Source organism: Scomber scombrus, chromosome 2, assembly GCF_963691925.1.
Source record: "Scomber scombrus chromosome 2, fScoSco1.1, whole genome shotgun sequence".
Taxonomy (NCBI): Eukaryota; Metazoa; Chordata; class Actinopteri; order Scombriformes; family Scombridae; genus Scomber; species Scomber scombrus.
In genome coordinates this window covers 14,348,759-14,376,546 of record NC_084971.1, presented here as the reverse complement: position 1 = coordinate 14,376,546, position 27,788 = coordinate 14,348,759, and the positions used below count along the sequence as shown (strand labels likewise).

Here is a 27,788-nt window from a genome sequence, read left to right as displayed (position 1 = left end):
ACTGTTAACAGCCATACGCATTGTGACCGAAAGTTGTATTCTGAAATGAAAATATCATGGGGACAAATTGTACTGTGTCAAACACATTGGATTTGGTGCTAATGCACATGTTAATCTTAAGGGCAAGGTACAAGATATAAAATATCCTCCAAAACTGCAGTGGCACCATAATAAAAAAAAAAAAAAAAAAACTACAGTAATTAAATAAAATAACCTGCAATCAATGAAACTGTGAAAAGAAGGAGGGTGAAATAATATTTCATAAAAATGAATTGTGTCACAATTCCATTTTGTCTGGGGGTCCTTGGGGAGTTTTCCAGCTTTCTTCATGCTCCTCTGGATGTAGAGGTTCTGCACAAATGGCTGTTCAGACCTGGTCATGTGCTGAACACCTTTTGATGACTCTTTGCAGGACTTCAGCGATCCTGCTTGGAGCTGAACCAAAAACCAGGTCGTGATGCAGCACACTGAAGACCATAACTAAAACTAACTTGTTTAAAGATTAAAAAAAGTGAACCACCTGTGTGTCACAACTGGTTTTACTTAGGTATTATCTCGGGGCTGACCATAAACTGTATATAATAATGTATATCTTTATATACAGTATGGGGTTGACCATATACCATTTACATTATATGTATACAGTATGGGCTTGTACATAGACCATAAACATTATATATATATATATATATAATCTTAATGTACCGTCTATCGTCTATGGGGCTGACACGCAGTACAACAGCGACACCTTGATGCCGTTGATATTATTACAAATGCGTAGTTTGTTTTATAAGAAATTCTAACTAACAGCGGCAGAATATATACCCTATACTCTATGTATATTAGTGTCTTTTAAGGCATATGTGGCACACTAACCCCAGTTCTCAAACCAAACAGTGCAGCTGGTGAAACCCTTTGAGCTGAAGTGTTTCTGCCGTGTGACGCTGCTGCTCTGCTAGCCAGATGCTAACAGCGCACAGCAGCTCAGCAGGCAGCGTTTCACAGCCACTCACTGCTGCTGTTTACATTTTCTCACTCAAAAACGACTTTTTGGACTCGACCCACGGCCCGACATCAACAGCGTTAGCTAAGCTGCGTGCGGTTATTGCAGGGTGCAGACTGAAGTTAAATAAGTTACAGGAGTGAGGAGCTAATAATTCGGAGTTAGCTAACGAGCTGTACCAGAAACTTCTGTATCCACTCGGGACAGCTGAGAGTTTTACCATCGTTAGATTCTCAGGAAACTTTGGCGGATTGGCATATTGAATACAAAACATGTCGTTTCTGAGGCTGGCAGGGGTGTCCATCACCTCTATCTGCCCTTAAAAGACTTCAAAGTCAGGTAAAGTGGAGCTAACAGACTAGGTTATCCTTATAGCTAGCTAGGAGTGTATCTGAGTTATTGTTCAAAGGTTAGATTATCTTTTTTATTAAAGCTGGCATGTTCAGACATCTGCATTCGGAGTAACATTGTGTGATTCAACGTGTCATTTGACAGCATAGTTTTTCCTGAGAGGTCACCACCTTCACTTTATCACACCGGTAGCTAGCATTAGTTAATCTAGCTTGCTGCCACCCGGCATCTGACAGACTTTGCAGTCGACATTATTGTTTTGAAATGTAATTCATGGCTGCTGTGTAATCTCCCTCCCTTTTTTCCCCTTTTGCTTTTAGTAACGTTGGCTGACATTAACCAGCTTCAAAAAACGGCAGCGTCAGGGGAGAAGAGAGTGGACTCATCCGGCTCAGCATCCACCTCGAGGATGGAGCTAGCAGCGGTGAGTGTGTGTGTTAAACTCATCATGCAAACTGTGACCTGCATGTTAGTTACAGGGTGAATTAAAACATATTTACCAGCATGTATTCTTACAAACAATAGGAAACCAGTCTGTTAAAGGATAGGTCCAACATTTTTCAAGTCGGTCTTAATCGATAGTCAGGCAGCCAAATGAACATTGACATCTGTTTCTCTTGCTGTAATCATTCCTCCTGTTCACACTGAACATTAGAAGATCCTTTTTTAATGCACTTTTAATGTATGTGTTGGAGGACAAAATCCTGTCATCACCCTGTGTAAAAATGTATTTAAAAGTTTATTTGAAGCTGATATGAAGGTTCAGCCGTTAAAATTAATCAAATCAAGTAGATATTAGTGCTAAAGTCCATCTTTTTGACTCCCGATAAATATTTTAAGACACACTTGAAAAAATTGTTTCACCCGTCCTTAAAACTTGACCATTTCTACCATTTCATTACTGTTTCAGTGTTTGTGTTGTAGTGTGACCTTACAACACTTTTCTGCAGTTACACATTTTCAGCTATAAATACTTAACTATAATCCAACTGAGCTACCAGTCAGTGGTTAATGATATATGATAATAAGGATTAATGATAGAGAGGAACACCTGATCCAACTTGAGTGGTTCAAACAAGGCGTGGGCAATATTGATAAGATTTGTTGTCACAAAGCAAGTTATTTTGAGAGATGCAGTAAAAATGTATTTCAAATCAATTAGGAAATGGGTTGATGGAGATTAAGGGCTGAAATTACAAATATTTTCATTATCAATTATCTGTTGATTTATTTTCTTGATTTCTTGTTTGGTCAATAACATTTCCAAAAATGGTGAAAAATGTGGATCATTGTTTCCCAAAGCTCAAAGTGATGTCCTCAAATTAGTAATAATAATAATAATAATAATGCATTATATTTAAAGGCGCCTTTCAAAGCACTCAAGGACACCTTACAAGGCACATAAAACACGACAACAGTACATCAAACAATAAAAATCAGGTAATATTTAGTGCAAAGATAAAGAAATAAATATGAAAAAAATCCTCTTTTGTCCTGACCAAGAGTCCACAACTCAAAGATATCTAGTTTACAATCACACAACACTAAATAAACCAGAATATATTCACATTTGAGAGGAAGGAATCAGATAATCTGGGCATCTTTTCTTAAAAATATACTCGAAAGATGATAAATCAATTACCAAAATAATTGGCGATTAATTTCCTGTTGTTGGTGTTGATCAACTAGTCAATTAAATAATCATGCAGGTATAATCATCATGTCACCCACCCCTTGATATAACCCAAATACAGTGTCAGCTCTTTCTTTCCTTGTTTCCTTTCTGGCTACACTGACTCTCAAATAAAGGCAAAATGCCAAAAACAAACAATCAAAAAAACGAAAGAAAAAAAAGCAGCATAATTGCTTTGTGCTCTCTCTTGCTGCCCATGGTGATGAGAAAGCCAGAAGGGCATTTCGAAATACAAAACATGACTGCTGCTGATTCTGTAAAAATTGTCTAAAAACTCAAAATAAAGCTGAATACACATGCTGAAATCCAGTGTCTAAAATCACCATAAGAGTTTGTGCCGTAGTGTGTGTTTGCGTTACTTCAGAACGAGCCCTTTATATTTACATGGTGAGCTGCTCCTCCTCCATGGAGTCGGCCATGTTGTACCACCATGTTACTACAATAGCCCAAAACGGACAAACCAAACTGGCTCTTGAGAGGGCCTTTTTTGTTTTCATAAGTTTTGTGACCACCATAGGTTCTCCTGCATGGGGAGGGGTATTAAACTGGATGCAATCTCACCGCAGACCTCACCGCTAGATGCCACTAATTCCTACACTCTGGTTGGTCCTTAATAACTTTTATAAATTTACTCCTACTTTATACATTTTCTGTCACCCACATTTAAATTCCATCCAACACACACACACACACACACACACACACACACACACACACACACACACACACACACACACACACACACACACACACACACACACACACACACACACACACACACACACACAAAGTCAGACACATACACATAGCGAGCCACTTCATGACTCATGCTGTTTGACAAAGATGCAATTTAGCAGTGAGCTTTAGGTGGGTGGGGGTAAATACAGTTGTGTGAGTGTGTCTCTGAAAGATAAAGATAGAAGCTCATAGAAAAACGAAGGCTGGATTAAGCTTCTGCTTTGGCTGCAAAACGGGGGGAGGGAGGACGAGAAGAGGGAGAAAGCCATTGTGGGTTGGCGGGAGACAGAGAGAGAGAGAGAAGGAAGGAAGGAAGGTTTGTGAGAGAGATGGGGGTTTATTTCATAATATGCTATTTGTAAAAGCAGCATCACAGGGAGAGGGAGGTGAAAGAGGGCAAAATGCAGGAAAAACAGGATTCTTCAAGCCATACCCCAGGCAGCCTGGGGAAGGTAGGAGTGTGCACTTGTGGGTTGTGTGTGTGTTAAAGTGGCACATGTGTAGCTACAAACAGTGTGTATTGAATGTTTGTATAGCAGACAGGTTGTCATGTTATTCAGTTTGTTGTTGTTGTATTTGTGTTTATTATTAATGCCTCATGAGTTGCGTTTCCAAGGGTTTTTTGTGTAACTGTTTACCTTCAAATGCAGATAAATGTAACGTCTGTCTTTCTGTCCATGTCTGTGTCTCATGCCCTTTCTGTTTGTTCATGAGACATGTAACCACAGATAATGTTGTCTGGTTTAATTCCACCCGTGTGTGTGTGTGTGTGTGTGTGTGTGTGTGTGTGTGTGTGTGTGTGTGTGTGTGTGTGTGTGTGTGTGTGTGTGTGTGTGTGTGTGTGTGTGTGTGTGTGTGTGTGTGTGTGTGTGTGTGTGTGTGTGTGTGTGTGTGTGTGTGTGTGTGTGTGTGTGTGTTTTGTCTCTGCACATCTTCATCATCTGCACTGTGGGGGAACCTGGCCTCTGCTCTGTTTACAGGCTTATTTTATTTGTTTGTGAATGAAATGTCAAGTAATGTTTTAACTAACCAGTATTTTCCTTATCAGTTTATCTGGCGATTATTTGCTCTATTAATTGTTTTGTCTATAAAATTATTTTTAGAATTCCAAGGTGATGTTTTGTCTTCAAATGTGTTGTTTTGTTGGATCGGCAGTCTATAGTCCAGACATATCCAGTCTACTTTTACATATGACACAGAAATCTTCAAGTCTTCACATTTGAGAGGTTGAAAACACTGAATATTTGGCCTTTTTTAAATTAAAAATGACTTAACAATTATTTGATTATCAAAATAGTACCTGATTAATTTTCTGTCTATTGATTAATCAACTAATCATTACAGCTCTACATATAAGCATATAGAGCCTGAAAGATGATGAACAGCACATTTTGCTTTTTTACACTGTGACTAATCCTTTATATTTCTCTTTGCCTTATCTCCTTTCTCTGTCTCTCTGTCTGTAATTCTGATTTCTCTCTACATCCCCTTGTCCCCTCTCTGTGCTATCTGTCCGCCATTTCTTTCTCTTGTCACTTTTCTCCTTTATGTCCTCTCTCCTCAATCCTCTCTCTCTCTCTCTCGCTCTCTCGCTCTCTCTCTCTCTCACATATCGTCCTCAGGCTCACCCAGCTCTCAAAGCTTTTATGTGTGGCTCTCTCAGTGGCACCTGCTCGACGCTGCTCTTCCAGCCTTTGGACTTGGTCAAGACGCGGCTGCAGACCATCCAGAACAATGCCAAGCCGGGGTGTGTATGCACACACACACACACACACACACACACACACACACACACACACACACACACACACACACACACACACACACACACACACACAACACATTACCACTACATGCCATCAGACACATGTACATCAGCTTGCTCTTGGTGTTATTTAGATTTCACTCTCCCTTTGTTTTCTCTCTCTTTTACTTTTACTCACACACAGCACAGCAGCCTTAATCTGCTGCTCTGACCCATATAGGGTAATTAGTCACACCAGCACCTTGTAATCATACTGTCAGGCTTCTATGGTGCAATTACCTACACTGAGGACAAAAACAGGAAAAGTTAACAGCCAAAAGTGGATTTTTATTTTAAACACTCCACAGGTGCTCTGTCTTTTATGTACATTTACATTTAGTCATTTGGCAGACATTTTTATACAAAGCAACCTTCAAGTGAGGCAAGATAATCCAGCACCATAGGGCAGTGACTGAAAAGAGTGTCTGAAAGAGGCACAAGTTTTTTTTCATTATTATTATTAAAGTAAGACATTTTTCTTGAATGCACCAAGGCAGTCAGCTGATCGATTGGTAGCTCATTCCATCCTTGACGAGAAGAGTCTGCATCCTGATTGGCAAACACGTTATATGTATGTTTTTACATGCTTGCACCTTTGAATGTGTCAGTAACATTTCTTACATTTCATCCTGCAGTTCGCCAAAGGTCGGGATGTTTAGTGTTTTAATCAACGTTGTTAGGACAGAGAATTTCTTCAGTCTGTGGAAGGGAGTTTCACCAGTGAGTAAATTACCACATTTTTCTTTACTGTTTTTATTACTGTAATTATAAATCCTGTTCTTACATATCTGTATGTTGGCAGTATTGAGTGCAGGCATTTGTTTTCCAGCACTGACACACTGTCAACCCACATTAGCATCACCTCTCTGTCTTACTCTAAGAAGCAGGCAGACACTTGGCCAAATGAAGCCAGCTTATTTTAAAGGACCAGTCTGTAGGATTATGGGGGCTCTATTGACAGAAATGGAATATATTCCTAAGCATGTTTTGATTAGTGTATAATTGAAATATGTTCGTAACCTTAGAATGAACCCTCTATATCTACAGAGGGAGTGGGTCTTTTTCTATGAAGCCCACCATTCTTCACCGACATGTTTCTACAGTAGCCCAGAACGGACAAACCAGACACTGGCTCTAGAGAGGGCATTTTGCGTTTTCACAAGTTTTGTGGCCACCGCAGGTTCTCTGACACATAAGGGGAGAGGTATTCAGTTGGTTGCAATCTGCAGCCTCACTGCTAGATGCCACTCAGTCCACTGGATGCATTTCCATCCTGACATAACACCGGTCCGGATAGATCACAAAAGTTTTCCTGTCTATTGACGGCCGTCCATCTACTATTATCGGTACTTTGCTGGGTTTGTTTCTGAAAGACGGAGATTAACGAGCAACACACAAGCTTTGGCTGCTTGGTTGGGGTCTGCACCAAGTGTTCGCTATTAGCTTTGTGTTAGCATGGAAGGTCAGGCAGCTGTGCCTCAAGCGTGCATGAAACAAACTTTTTGATAATTTTTTTATCCGCCCAATTTATACATAATAATTGAAGAACTAATGTAATGCAAGTAACGTCACATTTTTCTGTTTAGTAACTGTAATGTGATTACTGACTATAGACACTGTAACACGTTACATTACTGCGTTACAGGTAAATGTAATGTGATTACAGTACCAACACTGTTAATGACATCACATCAACAAGAGACAACAAAACTAAAAACACTTTTGTTTCTCTGGCAGTCATTTGTGCGCTGCATCCCTGGTGTGGGCATCTACTTCAGCACCTTCTACTCCCTGAAGCAGCACTTCATCCTCGAACGAGCACCCAACGCTGGTGAGGCTGTTCTGCTCGGAGCGGGCGCCAGAGCTGTGGCCGGGGTCTCCATGCTGCCATTCACTGTTATTAAGACACGCTTTGAGGTGAGTGACAGTTCCTTCAGAGCCCATCTGACCTGAGATGTCCTGTTTAATTTGTGGACTTTAATACTTTTCTGATTTTCTCTGACTATTGTTGTTAATGTCATTACGAAGTGCGGTTTTAGGCGATGATTAATTTGTCTTTGTCATCTGTTTCAAATGTTTTTGTTATGAGTCACTTGGTCTGAGGAGATTTGGGCCAGGAATAATAAGCCCTCAGCAAACACATTTTAAATTGTCAGCAATAAATCTATATTAACTGATCCACGTCTGCATTTAATCAACACTGACTTGGCAGTTTGGAAAAAAAATAGCATTTTTTAATAACTTTTGGATGGAGCTTTTTAATTTTTCTTAACCTGGCTTAAAGAGCTACTCTGTGCTGCAGTAAAAAATGAAAGATATATTGCATGTGTCAGTTTTTGGAATTGATGTTTTTAAGTTAATTTAAGGTGCCTTGTGGAGTTTTCTTGTAATCAAATAGTTATGTTTGCTTTAAATGTTCCTCGTCAGAACACGCTGCATGAGGGCTAACAGATGTCTCAAATGCATTTTTTTTCTCATAACATTTGCAGAGATAATTGTTTTAGTATTAAAGCCATGCATGGTTGACATTCACATTTATTTGCTGATGGTTCTATTCTCTGCCTTTGTTGGATCATTACTTGCACATGCTTGAGTGTGCGTTTTCGTCCATCTGTACAAGACAAAACAGGGACTCACTCATAGAAAAATTGCTACATAGCCCTATTAGAGGTCAAAAACTCCACAGGGTTCATTTAAATCTATTACGAATCACCTGCCATCTACATATTCAACAAAGAGTGAGAGTGACATGTCCACCTTCAGCTCATTCATTTATTAGCAGCTCATTGGCTGAGATGACATTGCACTTTTCCATGAGTAACAGACATTGAACTCAAATTAAAAACTGTTCCACGAGCATCCATAAATGAATGACAACAATTTACAACCAGTTGTCAAAGGCAGCAGTCTGTAATTCTGTAGATAAAACTGTATCCAGCTGCCTGTTTCCTGGCAAGTAAGCATTTAATGCGAATGACATGAGAGCAAAGGTGAGCCATTTTAATTTCATATGTTTCTGTGTCGTTTCAGAGTGGCTATTACAACTATGTGAGTGTTGCTGGGGCTCTGAAAAGTGTGTATGAGACTGAGGGACTCAGGGCTCTGTTCTCGGGGCTGACTGCCACACTGCTCCGAGACGCTCCGTTCTCCGGCATCTACGTCATGTTCTATAGTCAGGCAAAGAAGTCTCTGCCTCAAGGTGAGAGCCGCACTGGATCATAAACATCAAAGTGGGAGATCAAATGAGCAGAATGCTTACGAACGGTTAAATTTCATGTGTCCCTGTTACCCAGAGAAGAATATAAAATTAAAAAATGTCCTTTCCATTTTAACCCCACCTCCCCCCGGATTTAACAGTTAAGTGTTGGATTTCACTCTTCTGCTCCTTTCTAATACCTGGCTTATCTCCTGTCAGAGGTGACTTCATCAGGTTACATCCCGCTGGTGAACTTCGGCTCTGGGGTGGTGGCAGGCATTTTGGCGTCACTGGTCACGCAGCCTGCAGACGTGGTGAAGACCCACATTCAAGTCAGCCCGTCCCACTGGAGCACATCAGACGCCATTCGCTACATCTACATGGTGTCAATCAATCTCAATCAATCTTTATTTGTATAGCGCCAAATCACAACAAAGTTATCTCAAGGCACTTTACACATAGAGCAGGTTCTAAACCGAACTCTTCAGGTTTTAATTTTAAAGAGACCCAACATTCCCACATGAGCAAGCACTTAGCGACAATGGCAAGAAAAAACTCCCTTTTAACAGGAAGAAACCTCAGGCAGAACCAGGCTCAAAGTGGGCGGCCATCTGCTTCGACCGGTTGGGGTAGAGGGGAGAGAGAGCAAGAATAGGAGAGAGAGAGAAGCACATAGAAAATAAACATTGAAGCTAGAAGGTCCGGGACTGGAATCTGTCATCCGGACGTCTACAGGCCCAGATTGCCTGTGAGACGAGAAAGCACAGACAACTCCGGGGAAGAAGTGTAGGTTACTGAATGCATTAATAGTACATGAATGTTATTGGATATAGATGGATGGATAGAGAGAGAGAGAGGAGGACAGAAGAGCTCAGTGCATCATGGAGGTAGGAGTCCCCCGGCAGTCTAAGCCTATAGCAGCATAAACTAGGAGCTGGCTAACTATAAGCTCTATCAAAAAGGAAAGTTTTAAGCGTACTCTTAAAAGTAGAGAGGGTGTCTGCCCTCCGGACCGAATCTGGGAGATGGTTCCACAGGAGAGGAGCCTGATAACTGAAGGCTCTGCCTCCCATTCTACTTTTAGAGATACTAGGTACCACAAGTAGGCCTGCGTTCTGGGAGCGCAGTGTTTTGGTAGGTACATAAGGTACTATAAGCTCTTTAAGGTATGATGGAGCCTGACCATTAAGAGCTTTAAAAGTGAGGAGAAGGATTAGGAGAAGGATTGTTTTGATTAAATGTGTGCTCATTTAATCAAAACAGCTGCATGTGTTGCATGGGTTAGCCAGGTCATTTTCAGTTTAAGGCAATATTAGCAACACATTCTGGTTCATATAAAGATTTGGCCATTAAACCAGTAACATATCACTGAGCTTTCATGTCCTTTCATTCCCTCAGGAGCACGGACTGCGTGGGTTTTTTCGTGGGGCTGTACCCAGGTCTCTTCGACGCACTCTGATGGCTGCTATGGCTTGGACTGTGTATGAACAGCTGATGGCCCGAATGGGCCTCAAATCCTGAGGAGTGACTGTGTGGAGCCAAAAAAGGAACAGAGACAGAATGAAATTTAAGGGGATAGTGAAATATTTTCTCACTGCAAAGAGAAGGGAGGAGCTTAATGAGACAAGATGTCGAACAGAGGAACCAGGTGGATAAATGTCTGAGAAAAAAAGAGTAAGAATGCAGTGTGTGTGTGTGTGCATGCATGCGTGGATGTGTGTGTTAGTTGATACAGTATTTAAATGTTTGTGAAAATGTGTCTGTTTTGTATCTGTAGGTGTGTAAGTTCAAGATTGTGATGTAACACGCCTCTTTATTCAATCTCAGACCGAAGTGACACTCCCTGCTGTGAAGTGAACTTGTTCCTCTTACTTTTCATGTTTGGATGCCCTGAGGTATGGCTACCACTCAAAAATGCACCTGACAGAGGGCTTGTAAGTCTTCTTGGCAGCGTAGTTGCCTTTGTGGAGTCGAAACAGAATGGACACTCGGCGAGCTGCTGTAACGAAGACCTGCTGATGTAACTGAAAACAAAGCACTGCAGGGAGAGCAGCTGAGCTCTCCGTTTATGACCCGTGCATAAGATTGAGAAACATTTCTTGCCCACTGATGCTCATCACAAGCAGACAGTACATTTTACTTGTCTTAGGCTCAGACAATCACAAGTACTCACACACACACACACACACACACACAGATGCATTATGGGAAGAAAACCTAGGATAACTACAATTAATCACAATAAAGCCTTTGTTGCCATACTACTCAAATTTATGCTATGCTTTAAACTTTATACACAACAGTGGTACATTTTTGACTCCAGATGTGCTTTTTAAAGAAATAATGATAGTCTTATCTGGGCTTAAAATATAAGTAATGTAGCCAAAAGATATTCAGACTTGTGATGGCATCTCATTCAGATCAGGATTTTGTGATGTTTTGTAATTGAAATGCTGGATTTTTTTCGGATTTACACAAAAACAGCAGTGCAGTTTTGCATTGTTTCCTGTGTGTAAGGAAGCATTTTTATGATTTGACTTTTTTTCTCTAGATATTAAGTAACTATTTCTGACCGGGTGAAATCTCAAATATTTCATATTTTGTTGACAGAAAGTCAGTCACCAGAGTAGCTTGTTGCATCTTTCCAGAACATTAAGCTTGCTAGTCAAGCATTGTTTAATAATTGTGTTACCATGTTCATAAAAGTTATACAGAATACAAATCAGTCTGGAGAGACATTGATCTTCTTTCCTCTTTCTGGCTTTGTAAATATTTGACTAAATACAGACTCACTGGTTGTAACAAATCAAGGCCGTATTTTTATGTTGCTTGTACAGTGTGCCATTTTCCATAGATATAATTTATTATTGTTAATATAAAAGAGGTGATATATTGAAAAGAAGTATTATATTTAAGTGTTGCCAAATGGAAGGTCTCATTAGTAAAGAAGATAGATAGACTTAATTGTCTCTATAATTAATAAAGAATACATCATTGTGTATCAGCAGTTTAAACATGCTGACTTGACTCAGAGAGTGTGATTTGTGATATAACAGGATGGCTTCTGGTATCAGCGGATATACTGAAGCCTCCTTGACAGTACAGATTTTTTTCTTGTATAATGGGAGAAATGAGGTGGAGTTGAACTTAAGAAACATGTTTTTAAAGGCCTTGTTTGAGGCAGGCGAGGTTGATTTCTAAATGCCTCTGCGTTTGCTGTGTAACACAAACTGCATCTTAACTGTGAACCTACATATGCCATAAATAACACAGACATTTTACATAGCAGATTATCTTCATCGTCACACCACTCCTGTCTCAGTCGATCTTCTGTGGTGACTATATTGTATATGGTCATTGTTATTGTAGATATTTGGTCTGTGCATGTCTTGGCTCAGACACTGTGCCTGTTGGTTTTTAACGTCAATAAATTTTTCCTTTTTAAAATGTTTTTATTTTGACTTTTTATTATTACAAATGAGGAAGAGGTTAACATTGATTTATTGTTACATTTAATGATTATTACATTCTGTATTATTAGATAGCTGTTTTATCAACTACAGTATCTTGGAGATATACTATCATTCATGTTAATAAGAAACCAGAGTTGATGGAGCAGAAGGAATTGTTCATATTGGCAATGGCCTTGTTTAAAACCTTAGAATTTATTGTATGAAAAAGAGTTCAAGGGCACTCAATACTACGAGCAAATGGTCTGAGCCACAGATGTAATTTCACTTCTAATATGCTGTTCCATCCATGTTTTCCAATAAGTTCCAACCATGTTTTCCAATAACCACTACAATATGCATTTCTGGCTTGTTTCTGGTTTTCGAGATCTGTAGGTTGTCTTTTGGCTCCACTCTTTAACAATCTAATGCCAGTATCAAGCCAGTGTTTAAAAGGTCATCTTAGGGTTTTTTTTTTTAGCTTTCAATGGAGCCATGGTGTCCAAAATACTAAAGCATGTTGAAGCGTTATGAGCTTTGTTTACACTAATTGATGGGTTAAAATTATTACAATAAGACAGTTCTGTATCTGTACCGACATGAATAAAGAGAGATTTATGGTCAGATACACCAGATTCATGGCAAAAAATGTTGCCAGAAGACCGCACTAGGTCGAGGGTATGACCGTTATTATGTGTACAGCACATGAAAGTTTAAAATATCAACTAGGGGCGCGCAGGTGGTTGAGTGGTTAGAGTGCATGCCACGTACGCAGTGGACCCCGGTTCGAATCCCGGCCGGCGGACCTTTACTGCATGTCACACCCCCCCCTCTCTCTCCCATGTTTCCTGTCTGGCAACTATCAAATAAAGGTGTCTATGCCTGAAAAAAAATCTTTAAAAAAAAAAAAAAAAAAAATATCAACTAGGTTAAGAAACTCTACAGCCAATGGATTTCCAGTGCAGCAGACAGGTATGTTGATGGAGAATAATTTATAAAATTAATTTTTAAAACCAGATTATTTGGGTGATTTATAAAACAGATAGAGTTTCCAAAACCACTTTTAAAAAGAAATCATAAATGTTGGAAGGATGAGAACACCTCCAGGTCAATCACTAAGCATTCAACTGTTTTTTTTTTTAGAGCAGCTAGACCACCTCCCGGGTTTGTGGCTCTGCACCGCTTAAAGTACAAACAAACAGGAGGTGAAGTATTAAAATAACAAAAAATAACCACCTTATTAACTCAAGATCTTACACAGAGGAGGCTGAAATGAATTAGAGAAGAGATCGGGGCTAAATTAGGCTGGCAGTGATTATAAGTAAGATTTTTCAGATCTGCAGTGGAGATTGTTGTATATTCTACTGCTTATAATTACTGGTATATATTGGTGAGGGATGTGACCAGGAGGAGAAGCAAGTCAGGTGTCAGAGAGATTACGTATATACTGCAACATTGGCAAACTTGATTGCTGTGTACAAGAATACCACCACTTTTGCACTATTTCTTGCCTCGTTTCTTCAAACCAAGTGGCAGCAATTTTCTAGGTGGAACCCACAATGTGTTGACTTGCTTTACTTTCACAGTTGTATTAGCCTCAATGATACAGCAGATTTTTTAGTAACAGGATTGGACCCATGTTCAGACACTATTTACTATGAGGCTTACTGCATTTGTTTACAGGAGAAAGGAAGGGGATGCATAAATTAAAGATAATGTCATCTTTTGCCCCAGTCTATAAATGCTGTGTGCATGATGAACTCATAGATGGCTGTAATTAATAGGAAGCTGCTGGTCCATGTGGCCGCCATATTTATGCACCTGGTTGAATGTTGGGATTTTCAAGCCTAAATTTAATAGCAAAGTTCTTGCACTTACTCTGTATGAGCTGTATTGACACATTTTTCAGTGAGCCATGTCCATCAAAAGACATGAGAAATGCAAAGCACTATGAGCTGATAAATGGACAAAGTTGGCTGGATATTCATGTCTTTTTTAATGTCTTCGGTAAATATGCAAAAAAAAAAGTGTAGCACTGATAAAATATAACAATAATAATAATAATTAAAGCCGCAAGCGGCGATGGCGGGCCCTCGCTCACCCATGCCACCGCGGGGCCTGAGGCATGGCGGGGCTGTGGCGTGAAGCAGAAAGTGAGAAAAAACCTGGAAGGAGGCCAAAAATGCAATGTTTCGTTCATCCAGTAGGGGGCAGTCACAGGTAGTTACACATATGGTCTGGTGTGTTTAGGGCGGCCACTCATCAGTCATGTGAAGTTTGGAGTGAATTGGACAAAGCATGAAGGAGTTATGAGAGGTTGATGGTTCATCCACCAGGGGGCAGTAGAGTGTAACAAAACACAAGCGGTTGCGTTCAGGGTGGGACAGTGATTACACATGTGAAGTTTTGTGGAAATCGCACAATGATGATGTAAAATATGGCACTTCCTGTTTCCACTAGGGGGCGACACGAGTGAGATCGCCTATGAGCGAATGGAGACGTTGAGGTCCGCACCCTGGACCTGTGTACCAATTTTCATGATGATACGAGTTCAATAAAGCCATCAAAAAGCCAAACGTATTTTCATGGCGAGGAATTGATGGTCGCTGCGTCGCCACACGGACGCCATTACTCGTAGCTTCACAGTCTTCATAATGTAGCTTCACCAACTGGTTCTGAATGAAGTTGATGGGGCAAAGTATGTCATTTTAATGAATCTTAGTTAACTTCCTGTTACCACCGGGGGGCGCTATGAGTTACGTGGGAAGTTAATATATCGGGACGTTCAGGAGCCATCATCATGTCCAGCAAGTTTGAAGCTGATTGGATGAAGTATGTGGGCGTGAGAGCCACTCGTATGTACATGGCGAGCACGCCAAAGTTAGTTGAGCCCTGGCAGACACGCCCTTTGACCTACGGATGCGCAGAGCACAACTTAAGCTCAGCTAGGTCTGGAGATGTTGCGTACCTAATTTGAACTTGATCGGGTGAACGCTGTGGGAGGAGTTAATTTTAGGCGGGAAAAATCAAAACCAAAATGGCCGACTTCCTGTTGGGTTGAGGTCATGAGGTCAAAAGGCTTTTTAGCATAAGTGGGTATAATACATATGTGTACCAAATTTTGTGAGCATAGGACAAAGTTAGCAAAATTCCCTATGGGCATTTTTGGACTTTGTAGGAGGCGCTATTCCGCCATTCTGCGTCGACCATGTGCGACCACCCAAAAATATCGAATTTCGGATGAGTCCGGACGTCCGTGCAAAAGTATAAGCATTTTCGCATTTGGGAAAGGGGCGAAATTGGGGCACGAAATGTCGGAAGAATAATAATAATAATTAAAGCCGCAAGCGGCGATGGCGGGCCCTCGCTCACCCATGCCACTGCGGGGCCTGAGGCATGGCGGGGCTGTGGCGTGAAGCAGAAAGTGAGAAAAAACCTGGAAGGAGGCCAAAAATGCAATGTTTCGTTCATCCAGTAGGGGGCAGTCACAGGTAGTTACACATATGGTCTGGTGTGGTCTGGTGTGTTCAGGGCGGCCACTCATCAATCATGTGAAGTTTGGAGTGAATTGGACAAAGCATGAAGGAGTTATGAGAGGTTGATGGTTCATCCACCAGGGGGCAGTAATGGGATGCATGCAGGTGTGTTCAGGGTCAGTCCCTCATCACACATGTGAAGTTTCGTGGAAATCGGACAATGTTGATGCAAAAATGGCACTTCCTGTTTCCACTACGGGGCGACATGAGCGACACCCCTATCAGATGGAAGAGGTCTCCACCCTGGACCTGTGTATCAATTTTCATGATGATACGTGTTCAATAAAGCCATCAAAAAGCCAAACCTATTTTCATGGCGAGGAATTGATGGTAGCCACGCCCCCACAGGGACGCCATTACTCGTAGCTTCACAGTGTTCATAATGTAGCTTCACCAACTGGTTCTGCATGTTTTAGAAGTGGAATGAAGTTGATGGGGTCAACTATGTATTTTTCATGAATTTAAGTTCACTTCCTGTTACCACCGGGGTGCGCTATGAGTTACGTGGGAAGTTAATATATCGGGACGTTCAGGGCGGAGCCATCATCATGTCCAGCAAGTTTGAAGCTGATTGGATGAAGTATGTGGGCGTGAGAGCCACTCGTATGTACATGGCGAGCACGCCAAAGTTAGTTGAGCCCTGGCAGACACGCCCTTTGACCTACGGATGCGCAGAGCACAACTTAAGCTCAGCTAGGTCTGGAGATGTTGCGTACCTAATTTGAACTTGATCGGGTGAACGCTGTGGGAGGAGTTAATTTTAGGCGGGAAAAATCTAAACCAAAATGGCCGACTTCCTGTTGGGTTGAGGTCATGAGGTCAAGAGGCTTTTTTGCATATGTGGGTATAATACATATGTGTACCGAATATTGTGAGCATAGGACAAAGTTAGCAAAATTCCCTATGGGCATTTTTGGACATTGTAGGGGGCGCTATTCCGCCATTCTGCGTCGACCATGTGCGACCACCCAAAAATATCGAATTTCGGATGAGGCCGGACGTCCGTAAGTATAAGCATTTTCGCATTTGGGAAAGGGGCGAAATTGGAGCACGAAATGTCGGAAGAATAATAATAATAATAAACATTACAATTTCAATAGGGCTTTCGCCAGGCGACTTGCAGTCGCCGCTCGGGCCCTAATAATAATAATAAACATTACAATTTCAATATAGCATTTTTCCACGGGGGTCTTCCATACCACATGATTACTTGATTACTTGATTACTTTGGGGTCACTTGCACTTTGGGGTCACTTGCATGTTGGGGCATGAACGAATTTCAATAGGGCTTTCGCCAGGCGACTTGCAGTCGCCGCTCGGGCCCTAGTAATAATAAACATTACAATTTCAATAGGGCTTTCGCCAGGCGACTTGCAGTCGCCGCTTGGGCCCTAATAAAGTAAATTTAATGTTACCTTTAGTGTATTTTGGACCAATGCGCCACAGCACAAGCAGTTTTTAAAGGCTGGTACTTTGATGAGACTTTATGCAAATTAATATAATCAATCACATTGTTGTTAGTTAGTTAGTTAGTTGTTGTTGTTAGTTTCATACCCATACAGAATATCGATGAGAAACAACACCTTGATTGCAGCATCGTTTTAACGTTAATTCTTGAGTTGAAAATGATCCACCCCAGATGGGACTCGAACCCACAATCCCTGGCTTAGGAGGCCAGTGCCTTATCCATTAGGCCACTGGGGCAATGCTGACTAATGTTTTTTAAAACATGGAATTTAAAATAAGATTTATATAACGAAGAATTGATTATCTGTGTGATACTGAAAATATATGGTGTACACGTATATTGCACAGCTATTTATTGTATAAGAAATATGTTTTGTCATAATTTAACAGCCGTTGGCTACGCAGCCGTTTATCTGTTCCGTTGCTAGGCAACAAAGAACAAACCGTTCCGAGATGTGACACTTGACACGAGCTGTTTCTGGTTAAACTCGGTTTGACTACAAAATAAATGTAACTCGAGTGTACTGGTATACAACCGTTTTAATGTCAGGGCTTTTTCTTCGACTGTTTTCGATTACACCCCGCTCAGAGATTGTAACAGGAGGGCTATGATGCGGATTATAACCACACGTCACTCTGAACACGTGTTTAATGGTTTCACTACATTCACAGTCCTTTGCTCGTACCTTTAATTTGAAAATACGAAAGCGGAAAATTGCTCTATGCTCGTGTCGAACGATCTGCTAGCTGCTAGCGCTAATCAAGATCTTAGTAGATTTCCCTACGAGATTGAGAAAAACGTGTTATGTTTGCATTTTAACGCGGCCATGCCAGTCAGAGGACAGTGGAATCTCATTTGGTGGCGATATCTTGCTGATTTGAACGAAAAATGAAAGTAGTTTGTTAAGACGTAAGGCCAGGTAGAGAACATCAGTAATAGTTTGTGTTTTCACAGACAGCAGCATCCAACGTCAAGTTACCTAGGTTAGAGATAAACAAGCCAGCCATTCTTGGCTAGCTGTTTCCTCCGAAACAGTTTTCGACATGGTGAGTTAAAGTTAACGTGTTTTTCATCTTCCATTTCATGCCAGGAGTATGGTAATGTCTCATACATTTCAGGAATGTTCGTTTTGGCCTCAAACCACTGAAACTTCTGTCATAACTTGATACAAATCTAATTGTGGTTTTGCACCCTGGCAGATCCTCTCTCGCGTAAAACCAGCCGTCGGAGGAGAGCCACCCGTGAGCATCAGTGAGAAGAAGAAGAAAAACAAGACCAAGGTTCCCCGAGTGGATGAATACCTGCAACAGAGAGATTACCTCGGGGCCTTAACACTGTTAGAGGTACATTCACTCTACTTAAAGTCTGAAAACAATAAATGAAATGTATCTAATTTCATCTCATTGATTGCCAGTACATCACTAGGATGTAGTGGTTAAATAATGAAATATAAGAAGGCCAGTCAAAGCCTGTGGTATTGGTTTGAATCAAGTAAACTTTTCTAAAAAAAAAAAAAAAAAAAGCTTTTTAAAAATATATAAATAATTATAACAAAACAATGTAAATAAAGTAAATTGTAATAGACAAAGTTAAACATTGTATCATGCTATAAAAGAATTAGGGGGACTCAAGCAAGTCTATAAAGGTGGGTCTTTAGCTGGGATTCAAAAGTGGAAAGCTATTTTTTCAAGATTCATTGTCATGCCTGAGAATTAAAGTCTCATCCGTAGATTCACAGACAACATTGTATTACTGAGGTGCTGCTGCTGATGTGTGCTGTGTCGTCTTCAGTTTCAGAGAAGTATTGGAGAGAAAGAGGAACATGCAGACCTTTGGATTGGCTTCTGTGCTTTTCACCTGGGTGATTACAAGAGAGCTATGGAGGTATTTTTTGTTGTGTGTGTGTGTTTAAATGAGTGTGTACAGCTAGGTACACAAAATGTCACACTAAGTACCCTAATTTTGAAAACTTGTCTGACAAATGTATTCAGTTGTGACTGTCAGTATTGTGTATTATTCTGAGTATAATGCGAGTATCAGCTAATCTTCCCACTCATCCTGTTTTTTCATGTTATTTTGTGGGTGTGATATCATTTGTTATATTTCCTTGTCATGTTCTGGCAGGAGTACAAAGCTCTGACCATGAAGCCTGAATGTTCTGATAGTGTGTGGGTCTACCTGGCCTGTGCTCTGTTTTTTCTGGGGCTCTATAAAGAGGCTGAAGAGGCTGCATCTAAAGGTAGTCATTCCAGCTGAGCACATCTTTGAATTCCTCTTTTGTATGCTAACCACTTGACATTGATCTATATTTTGAACAGTTTTTTTTTTAAGGGAAAAAAACCTCACCAATTTTGTGTTGCACTATTAAAATACTATACTGTATCTTCTCATTTTATAAAAACATCTTTTTTTTTCTTCCATTTTTATGGAACAGAGTTAAATATAAACTAGAAATACAATTAAAAAAAAAAAAATTTTAAGCATAAAAATCCCAAATGTGAGTCAATTAAACAAAACATGAGGAGAAATCAATACCAAACAAGAATCAATAACAAAAAGTTGATAACATAAGTCAACTGACCACATGAGTCAAAAATGAATAAATAAATGCTAAAATATCAAATAAAACATTAAACTTGACATGGATCCCTTAGTGACTTTTAAAACTTGTGACTAAAATACATACATGGGATATTCTACAGTTGAAAAAAACGACTTGTCAGTGCTCTCTGGTGGACAGACTATGCAATGATGACACTGTTTCCAAATTACCTAAAACCTCAAGCAGATGTGAGGAGGAGCTACAGAGGTCAATTATTTCTACTTTTCCAACTGTCTTCATCTGGAGACACAAAAGACTGAAGACACAAAGGACTTCTGTGTAAAATCAGTGAAGTTGCCTTTGAACAAGGTCGTCCACATACATTTGGCCATAGGTGCATTTCTGGACTGTGAACAACAAATACAGTAATTATGTGTAAAGTTCTATTTAAGTGGTCTGACAATTATTTTTAGGCCTTTATGATGATTTTTTTGGAATTAAAGCCATATGAAACATTTCCTCTCCACATCAAAAGGCTGATTGCTGAGAACAAAGTTATGTTGTTAATGAATTGTGTCTTTTATCTTCATTTGGCGTGTCATCTAACTACATTTGGTGTCTCTTGTGCTTTGTAGGGCCGAAGTCCCCTCTTCAAAACCGGCTCCTTTTCCACTTGGCTCACAAGGTTGGAGAACTATTCTACTATTTTTACCATTACGTGTTTACTTGTTCAATCACTAACAATTATCTGCTGAGCAACCCTGCAGTAACACCAAAAGTTTGTGTCTATAAAATGAGAGAAACACACATGTACTGTATACATGTTGTATAATACTGATTCTATAGTTTGTTCAACCTTCTTTCATCTGAACTCGGTAATGGGGACATTTTTGTGGTATTTCCTGTGTTTATGTTTGCCTTCTCTTTACTGTGCATTTCACCTTCTTTTTCATCTCAACACAGACCTGATAAAATCTCCTTAGTATTTCCATTTTTCACAACTTATTTTTTATTAAATATGACTCTCCTTTTCACCCTGTTTTTCCCTTTCTGTGTCATCTTGATCACACCTCTGACTGATTTTTTTTCTGTTATTGTCCGTTGTCGTCTTATCGTACCTCAGTTCAACGACGAGAAGAGGCTGATGGGCTTCCATCAGAACCTGGAGGATGTGACAGAAGACCAGCTGAGCTTGGCATCCATCCACTACATGCGCTCCCACTACCAGGAGGCTATAGACATCTATAAACGCCTTCTACTGCAGAACAGGTTTGTCCTCTATCTCTGCTAAATTAGTTTCACAGTTCTGCTGCACTTTAGCACAATGTGTGCCATCCTAGCACCACCATGACAGGTGTGAGTTGTTAACGGCGAAGTATTAGATTCTTCACGCCTTGTGAAACTATAAAGATAATTCAAGTGTCAGTGCAGCAGACCTGCTGAAGTAGCTTCCTGTAACGCTGATATATCTGTAGTAGCAAGGGTAACAAAATGAAAGACTTTGATATTCTGTGCCACTTCTCTTGAGATCCATGTGACTTTGTGGCATCTGTGGATGAAAGTGCATCAGAGGTCTTTTTTACAAGGTTTACAGTAGATCTTTCAGCTTCTGGCCTCTGCAGCTCTTAACACATTTTGTCAGAATACAAATTAGTTGTTCTAATTTCTTTTGATTGCTAACAGAAATATGCAAAATATCACAATAGGTTTAAGCAAAAATATTTGCATTTATATCAGAGATTGCTGAATTATCCCAGTACCAGTACCAGGCTACTTTCTCAAGGCTATGATGTTCATTGTCTGTATGTCTTGTATGTTTTCCCCTCAAGTATCCATTCCTCTATAAACCCATTTTGGCATTCAGGTGTTTCCCTATGTGTGTCTGTCTGTTCCTGTGATAACTTTTATACACTATGATATATGATATGACTATAAATCTAAGTATTTATAAATGTATTTGTTATCATAAAATACAATAATCTGACTTTTGAAATTGTGGAACTGGGGAAGAAAAACAATATCAATGTACATGTACATCACTATTGCCTCACCTTTGATAATTCCACATTTTAGATTTTTGATTAATGCCGTGTGTTATATGTTTTTATTTTGTGTTTTTTTCTAACATCGTTTTAATTTGTGTAAAGAGGACAGTGTGAAGCTCTCTATAAATAAAGTGTATTATTATTGTTGTTGTTCTACTACAGGTAGCTCTGGAGTATTTCATGAACCACATAGTTGTGTCACTTTTACACCCTCATTGCATCTCCTCTTTCAGAGATTTCCTGGCTCTGAAAGTCTACGTGGCTCTGTGTTACTACAAGCTGGACTACTATGATGTGTCCCAGGAGGTGTTGGCTGTGTACCTGCAGAGCATCCCTGACTCCACTATTGCCCTCAACCTCAAGGCCTGCAACCACTTCAGGCTCTACAACGGCAAGGCAGCGGAGGTACACACACACACACACACATTCAAATGTTTCGTCTCAAATCTGTTGAAGATAATACTTGGTTGCTGAAAATTCAGACTTTACCATTACCAATTCCCTGTCCATGCTTATGGCTATGTCACCATACACCATGTTAGCATCAAAATTCCAACAAAGAAATCCCAGATGTATTTAACAGTACTGTAAGTGTTAGTGAGAATGAGCTCATATTTTAGTGGCTTCAGTCTGCAATATTTGTGCTTTCACTGGAAGTCTTAGTTTTTTAATATTTCACTTATCTCTGCATGCACCATCACAGTTCGATCATTACCTGCTTGCCCTTGTAATTTCTTCAGGATGATTAAATGGTGCTAAGTTTGACTTATGTGTGCACTCTCTGCCTCTCAGGCGGAGTTGAAGAACCTAATCGACATCTCCTCATGCTCCTTTGAGTTTGCTAAGGAGCTTATCCGACACAACCTGGTAAGCTCTTCACAAGCTCAAACTGTGAGTGTGTAGATGTAGCCAATGTGTGCAGATGCTAGTGACTAACAAGCTACTTTTCCACACTCTGAATCTCTGTGTGCTTCAGGTGGTGTTTCGTGGTGGGGAGGGGGCGTTGCAGGTGCTGCCTCCACTGATCGATGTGATCCCTGAGGCTAGACTCAACCTGGTCATCTACTATCTCAGACAGGGTGTGTAGCAATGGCTTCTTTCTGAAATGAAAAAAGAAAAAGAAAAAAAAAATTCTATTCTACTTTATGCATGCAGGATTACAATCCAGATCCTTTGACCTTTATTTACAAATCAACTATACTAGTATGAGAAAAGTTATGAATACAAAAACAAAATATTCTCAGAAATTTGTTATATAATTGTTTTTTTATTACAATCACATTTATCATTTATTTTGCAAATATAAACGGAAATACTTCATTTGTGTTTTCACGTTGGACAGGGATTCACATGCTCCATTTGTACTTCCAGATGACGTCCAGGAGGCCTACAACCTCATACAAGATTTGGTGCCGACAACACCTCAGGTAATGATTTTTGGTGACATTGAGTTATAATGTGATACTTCACTTGTTCTTTCAAGAGTGATTTATGTATTTGGCTACAATGAGAGACTCCAGATCTACTCCACGTGAGTCTAATATAAAAAGGATTGCTGTGACCAGGGTTAATGTTGGTAATAGTGTGGACTTTTGAATGATCATGGTTAAAAACCCTCTAACCATAATCATGCTATACTAAATCAATGCTTTTAATGTGTTGTTACTCTACAAATATTTCAGTGAAGAGTTTTTGACTTCCAGAGCACCTTAATGCCCTCTGGATCTCAAAACATGAAACTGATTAAGTGCAGACAGCTGTGTCAGGAGGCATTTTATTTTCAGGTTTTCAGGTCAGCCGCCCTCCTTCCCATTTTTGTGAACATGATATCTAAGAAACTTCTTCGGGGAATTTCTTAAAATTTGGCACAAACATCCACTTGGACTCAAAGAGGAACTGATTCGAATTTGGAGGTCAAAGGTCAAGGTTACTGTGACTTAAAAAAATCATGTTTTTGGCCATAACTCAAGAATGAATATGCTAATTATGACAAAGTTTCACAAGATAAAATGATGAAGAGATGACATTTTACATCCAAAAAGGCCAACGGTCAACTTCACCGTGACATGATCATTTTCTGCAAAAACACTTTTCTATTTTACATGCTCAAGAAAAAAATATTTTCATGTGGTGTTACCTTCTTCCATTTTCAAAAAGAGACTGCACAGAGAGCTGATGAAGTTTTCTGATCTTATGTTATTTTCCCAGGAGTATATTTTGAAAGGAGTGGTAAACGCTGCATTGGGACAAGAAATTGGATCAGTGAGTATTTCTGTTACACTTAAAGATTTACACTCAAACAAATGTGATAATAGTGAGTGACAAATGCATGCCACTGCGCTTTTATCTTTCAGAGAGATCACTTGAAAATCGCTCAGCAGTTCTTTCAGCTGGTCGGGGGGTCAGCCAGTGAATGCGGTACACTGAATAGAAGTTTAATCAATTTGATGCTTTATAGAAAAATTGTGCGAGCGTGTGTGTGCATGTGAACACGATTTCTTTTCTCTTTCAGACACTATTCCTGGCAGACAGTGCATGGCCTCCTGCTTCTTCCTCTTGAGACAGTTTGAAGATGTTCTCATATATCTCAACTCTGTCAAGGTCAGTGTTGCTCAGTAGCAGGCACACATTATATGGTTTGTTAAAGTGAAGAATCCCAGTTTTATTACTTTACTGTGGTATCTGTATGTAAGATGGAGCTGAAAAAAAGACTCCTACGCACCAGGTGAAAAGTGTCACTTCAGATGACAAGTGGTTTTTGTGAAGGTTTTTTTCTTTCACTGTGATTCATACTACCAACAAAAAGCTGATACTTGTTCCTAAACCTTTTTCCTGGATATGCAGGCACTCAACATTTTTGTGTATTTTTGCATTATTGTACTTTTCTATTTGCAGGGATACTTTTATAATGATGATACGTTCAACTTCAACTATGCTCAGGCTAAAGCAGCCCTTGGCAACTACAAAGAAGCAGAAGAGGTACGTTAACATCGACAGAGCAGCTTTTTTATTCATTCGGACAGCTTATTGACTATAACTTCTAACCAATTTAAATTTTTTCTTTCAGATTTTTCTTCTGATTCAAAGCGAAAAGATCAAGAATGACTATGTTTATCTCAGCTGGCTGGCACGCTGCTGTATGTATAGTCATCATAATGATGATGATGCACTATGGCAAATTCATTTACATGGCGTACATATTCATACAAAAGACAGTTTCAAAATGCTTTTAATACATTTAGAATTTAAAATGAATTGAAAACAAACTTCAAAAGACTGCATAAAATAAAATGTGAACGTGTACACAAATTCAGAGACAATTCTGATAGAAACATAAAAACAAAGATATAATAACAATTTGAAGCATTAAGATTAGAAAGCAGAAAAAATAACAATACTTCACAATTTTAAAATGATTAATAAACATGAGACACAATTTCAATGTGTTTGGCACAGAGAGGTTTTACAAAGTTGAGGCCAGGTCTGTTGATACTGTCAAAATAATCAGTAAAATTGTACATTTAGTCCTGAATGCAAGAGAAAACCAGTATGAGCATATCAGTTCAAAATGCCATCTGTTGGAGAGGTGTTTGTTCAGTAAGAAGGTTTTGGTACGCATTGTATTGACATTTTACATATGTTATAACTGAAGGGGAATTGCCAAAACAAAAGCCCCAATTTTCACATAAAGACTTGCTGTTGCATTTGGCGCCAGCTGCACAAAGGCGAGATAACACGAACATTCTCAAAGCCAGCAGAACAAGAGACCTTAAGCTGGAGTAAAAGAGACTGAGGAACTCCTTATTCTTGTTCACTGAGGCTGAGATCTGAATCACGACAAGATTTCTAGCCTGAGGAGTTCAGGGTCACTCTTACACACAGCTAGTGTTGCACTCAGCTATGCTAAGAAATGGAAATCCATTAAAAGATTTTTCTTCCTTTATTGGCCCTAATCCACATCAATAAAACTTGCCTGCAGGCGGTTAATATTTCTCAAATTTGAATCTATGAAAGCTGCTGAAACTGCCTGTGAATGATGGATTACTGAGCACTCGTCTTGTTCTTGTCAGACATAATGAACCAGAAGGGTCGGCTTGCCTGGGAGCTCTATCTGAAGATGGGCACTTCCTCTGATTCCTTCAGTCTGCTTCAGCTCATTGCCAACGACTGCTACAAGGTGAAGGCATCTTCAGTCATCTGTGGTGACCACTTGAATGGAAATACATGCATTTGGCTTTTGTTCTGGCACATTTACATGTAACTGAACTATGCAAATGTCCTCATCTCACTTCATCTTTCTTTGTTAGAATTTGCAGAAGTCCTTCGGTACTGTGCTGCAGATATCCAAAGCATGCCAATTCCATACCAGATATATCACATAAATATAGTATTTAAACTGTAACTTCACACATGATTTATTGAGTTAAATTACTATTGTTGACAAGGCCCAAATGCTTAAAGGAGAAAAAAAAGTGTATTATTTTGAGCTGCAATTAACAATTATTTTCTGTCATTTATTAATCTGCTGAATAGTTTCTTAATTAATTGTTTGGTCTATAAAATATCAGATATTTGAATTAGATATTTTTTTAGAACACACTGCGACATCTTCATTTCACTTGCTGATCAGTTGTATATTGGTTAACTTATTAATTAACGTTCTAATCAATTTATCTATTGATATCTATTAATGAATTTGTACTTACAACTCCATACCTGATTCCGGACTAAATTATTGTGGGTTTTAGTTCTAATCCTGATTTTTCTCTGTGGATCTCGACTTCTTTTTGTGATATTTCTCTCAGACCAGTTTTGGGTCGATTTTTTTATCTTCACATCCTGCATAAGTTTATTTTAACTTGGTTGTGTTCATGTCATTATAGGTGATATTTTTCAAAAAGTTCTTTCAGCATATTGTGCACTGCAACCAAACATGTGAGCAGGCCTCACAAATATGTTTCTGTTTTGGATAAAAACCTTTCAGTGGAGACGGAATACTCAATTGGTAGAGACCATAGACTGTATTTTTTTACTATTTATTTTTTTACCATAGACTAGAGACGTGTAAATCTGTGTCTGGGAGTTCAGGATGTTGCATCAGGTGCTCAAAATCACTTCCTCTTGTTTTTAGATGGGCCAGTTCTACTATGCAGCCAAAGCATTCGATGCACTGGAGAAGCTGGACCCAGGATCCAACTATTGGGAGGGCAAGAGAGGAGCATGTGTTGGCGTCTTCCAGCTCATACTGGCGAACAAAGAGTCCAAGTATGTTTTTCTCTTTTTCCTGTGCAATAATGTCAATCTTGATTTTATCATCTCACATTTTTAAAAAGTTTCATCATTGTCAAAGAAATTACATATCCAAAGACATGCTTCAAACAGTCAGTGGGATGTCTAAATAAAAGATAAAAGAAACATGAGTGATGGTGCATTCTTAATCTAATCTGGTTTCATCACATATCCTGTTTGTGTACCAGGGAGATACTTAAAGAGGTGGTGCTCCTGCTGCGAAACTCTGGAAACCCCCAGGTTGAATATATCATCAGAGCTCTGAGGAAGTGGGCAAAAGACAACAGAGTCCTCCTCTCGTGACTGCCTTCAGCATTCAATTTCATTCACTACAGACCTGTGCACATCCACAGCAGCTACTTCATGCAGACATTAGCAGTTATTGTCGTGAAGGTGGTCATTTCACTTGAAATAATTGAATGAATAATATCTATGCCCCACAAAGCAAAGAAATAGGGAGTTATTGTTATACTGTAGTTTCTTTTGTATTGACAACATGTAAACTCTGAATGCAATTAATTAAGTACGTGTATATTTTTAATAAAATGTGTATTTTTAAAGATACTTTTGTGTTGCTGTTTGATTAATTTGTACTAATTTAAGTGCAGTAATTTAGAAATCAGGCACAAGATATGAACATATACTTAAGAATGGAACAATGAATAGAATTATCA

The 27,788-nt window shown here is 39.5% G+C and overlaps 2 protein-coding genes and 1 non-coding gene across 6 annotated transcripts; 2 read left to right on the top strand and 1 right to left on the bottom strand.

The window, feature by feature from the left end:
• The first annotated feature begins 978 nt into the window (after positions 1-978).
• Positions 979-12,225, top strand: LOC134000711 (mitochondrial glycine transporter B-like). Of its 3 annotated transcripts, none has more exons than XM_062440175.1 (8): positions 979-1,342; positions 1,675-1,778; positions 5,408-5,532; positions 6,225-6,309; positions 7,327-7,506; positions 8,620-8,788; positions 9,005-9,168; positions 10,184-12,225. In XM_062440175.1, exons 2-8 carry the CDS (start codon positions 1,764-1,766, stop codon positions 10,304-10,306), a joined length of 861 nt encoding a protein of 286 aa, XP_062296159.1. In that variant the 5' UTR covers positions 979-1,342; positions 1,675-1,763; the 3' UTR covers positions 10,307-12,225. The 3 variants fall into 3 exon arrangements, with proteins under 3 accessions (XP_062296159.1, XP_062296150.1, XP_062296169.1); XM_062440166.1 differs by lacking the exon at positions 979-1,342 and adding an exon at positions 3,565-3,649 and having other exon boundaries at positions 1,673-1,778; XM_062440185.1 differs by lacking the exons at positions 979-1,342; positions 1,675-1,778 and adding an exon at positions 4,187-4,237.
• Positions 12,226-17,401: 5,176 nt separating this feature from the next.
• trnar-ccu (transfer RNA arginine (anticodon CCU)) lies at positions 17,402-17,474 on the bottom strand. The gene has a single exon. It is a non-coding gene; the product is annotated as a tRNA-Arg (tRNA).
• Positions 17,475-18,036: 562 nt separating this feature from the next.
• On the top strand, positions 18,037-27,655 carry ift56 (intraflagellar transport 56). Of its 2 annotated transcripts, XM_062428137.1 has the most exons (18): positions 18,037-18,284; positions 18,438-18,581; positions 19,030-19,122; positions 19,363-19,477; positions 20,416-20,465; positions 20,904-21,049; positions 22,059-22,230; positions 22,618-22,692; positions 22,802-22,904; positions 23,197-23,252; positions 24,034-24,087; positions 24,180-24,243; positions 24,338-24,426; positions 24,721-24,804; positions 24,893-24,962; positions 25,896-26,002; positions 26,957-27,090; positions 27,303-27,655. In XM_062428137.1, the coding sequence occupies exons 1-18, from the start codon at positions 18,282-18,284 to the stop codon at positions 27,415-27,417; spliced, it is 1,674 nt and encodes a 557-aa protein (XP_062284121.1). In that variant the 5' UTR covers positions 18,037-18,281; the 3' UTR covers positions 27,418-27,655. The 2 variants fall into 2 exon arrangements, 1 of the variants encoding a protein (XP_062284121.1); XR_009926535.1 differs by lacking the exons at positions 24,721-24,804; positions 24,893-24,962; positions 25,896-26,002; positions 26,957-27,090; positions 27,303-27,655 and having other exon boundaries at positions 23,168-23,252; positions 24,338-24,360.
• Positions 27,656-27,788: the final 133 nt, after the last annotated feature.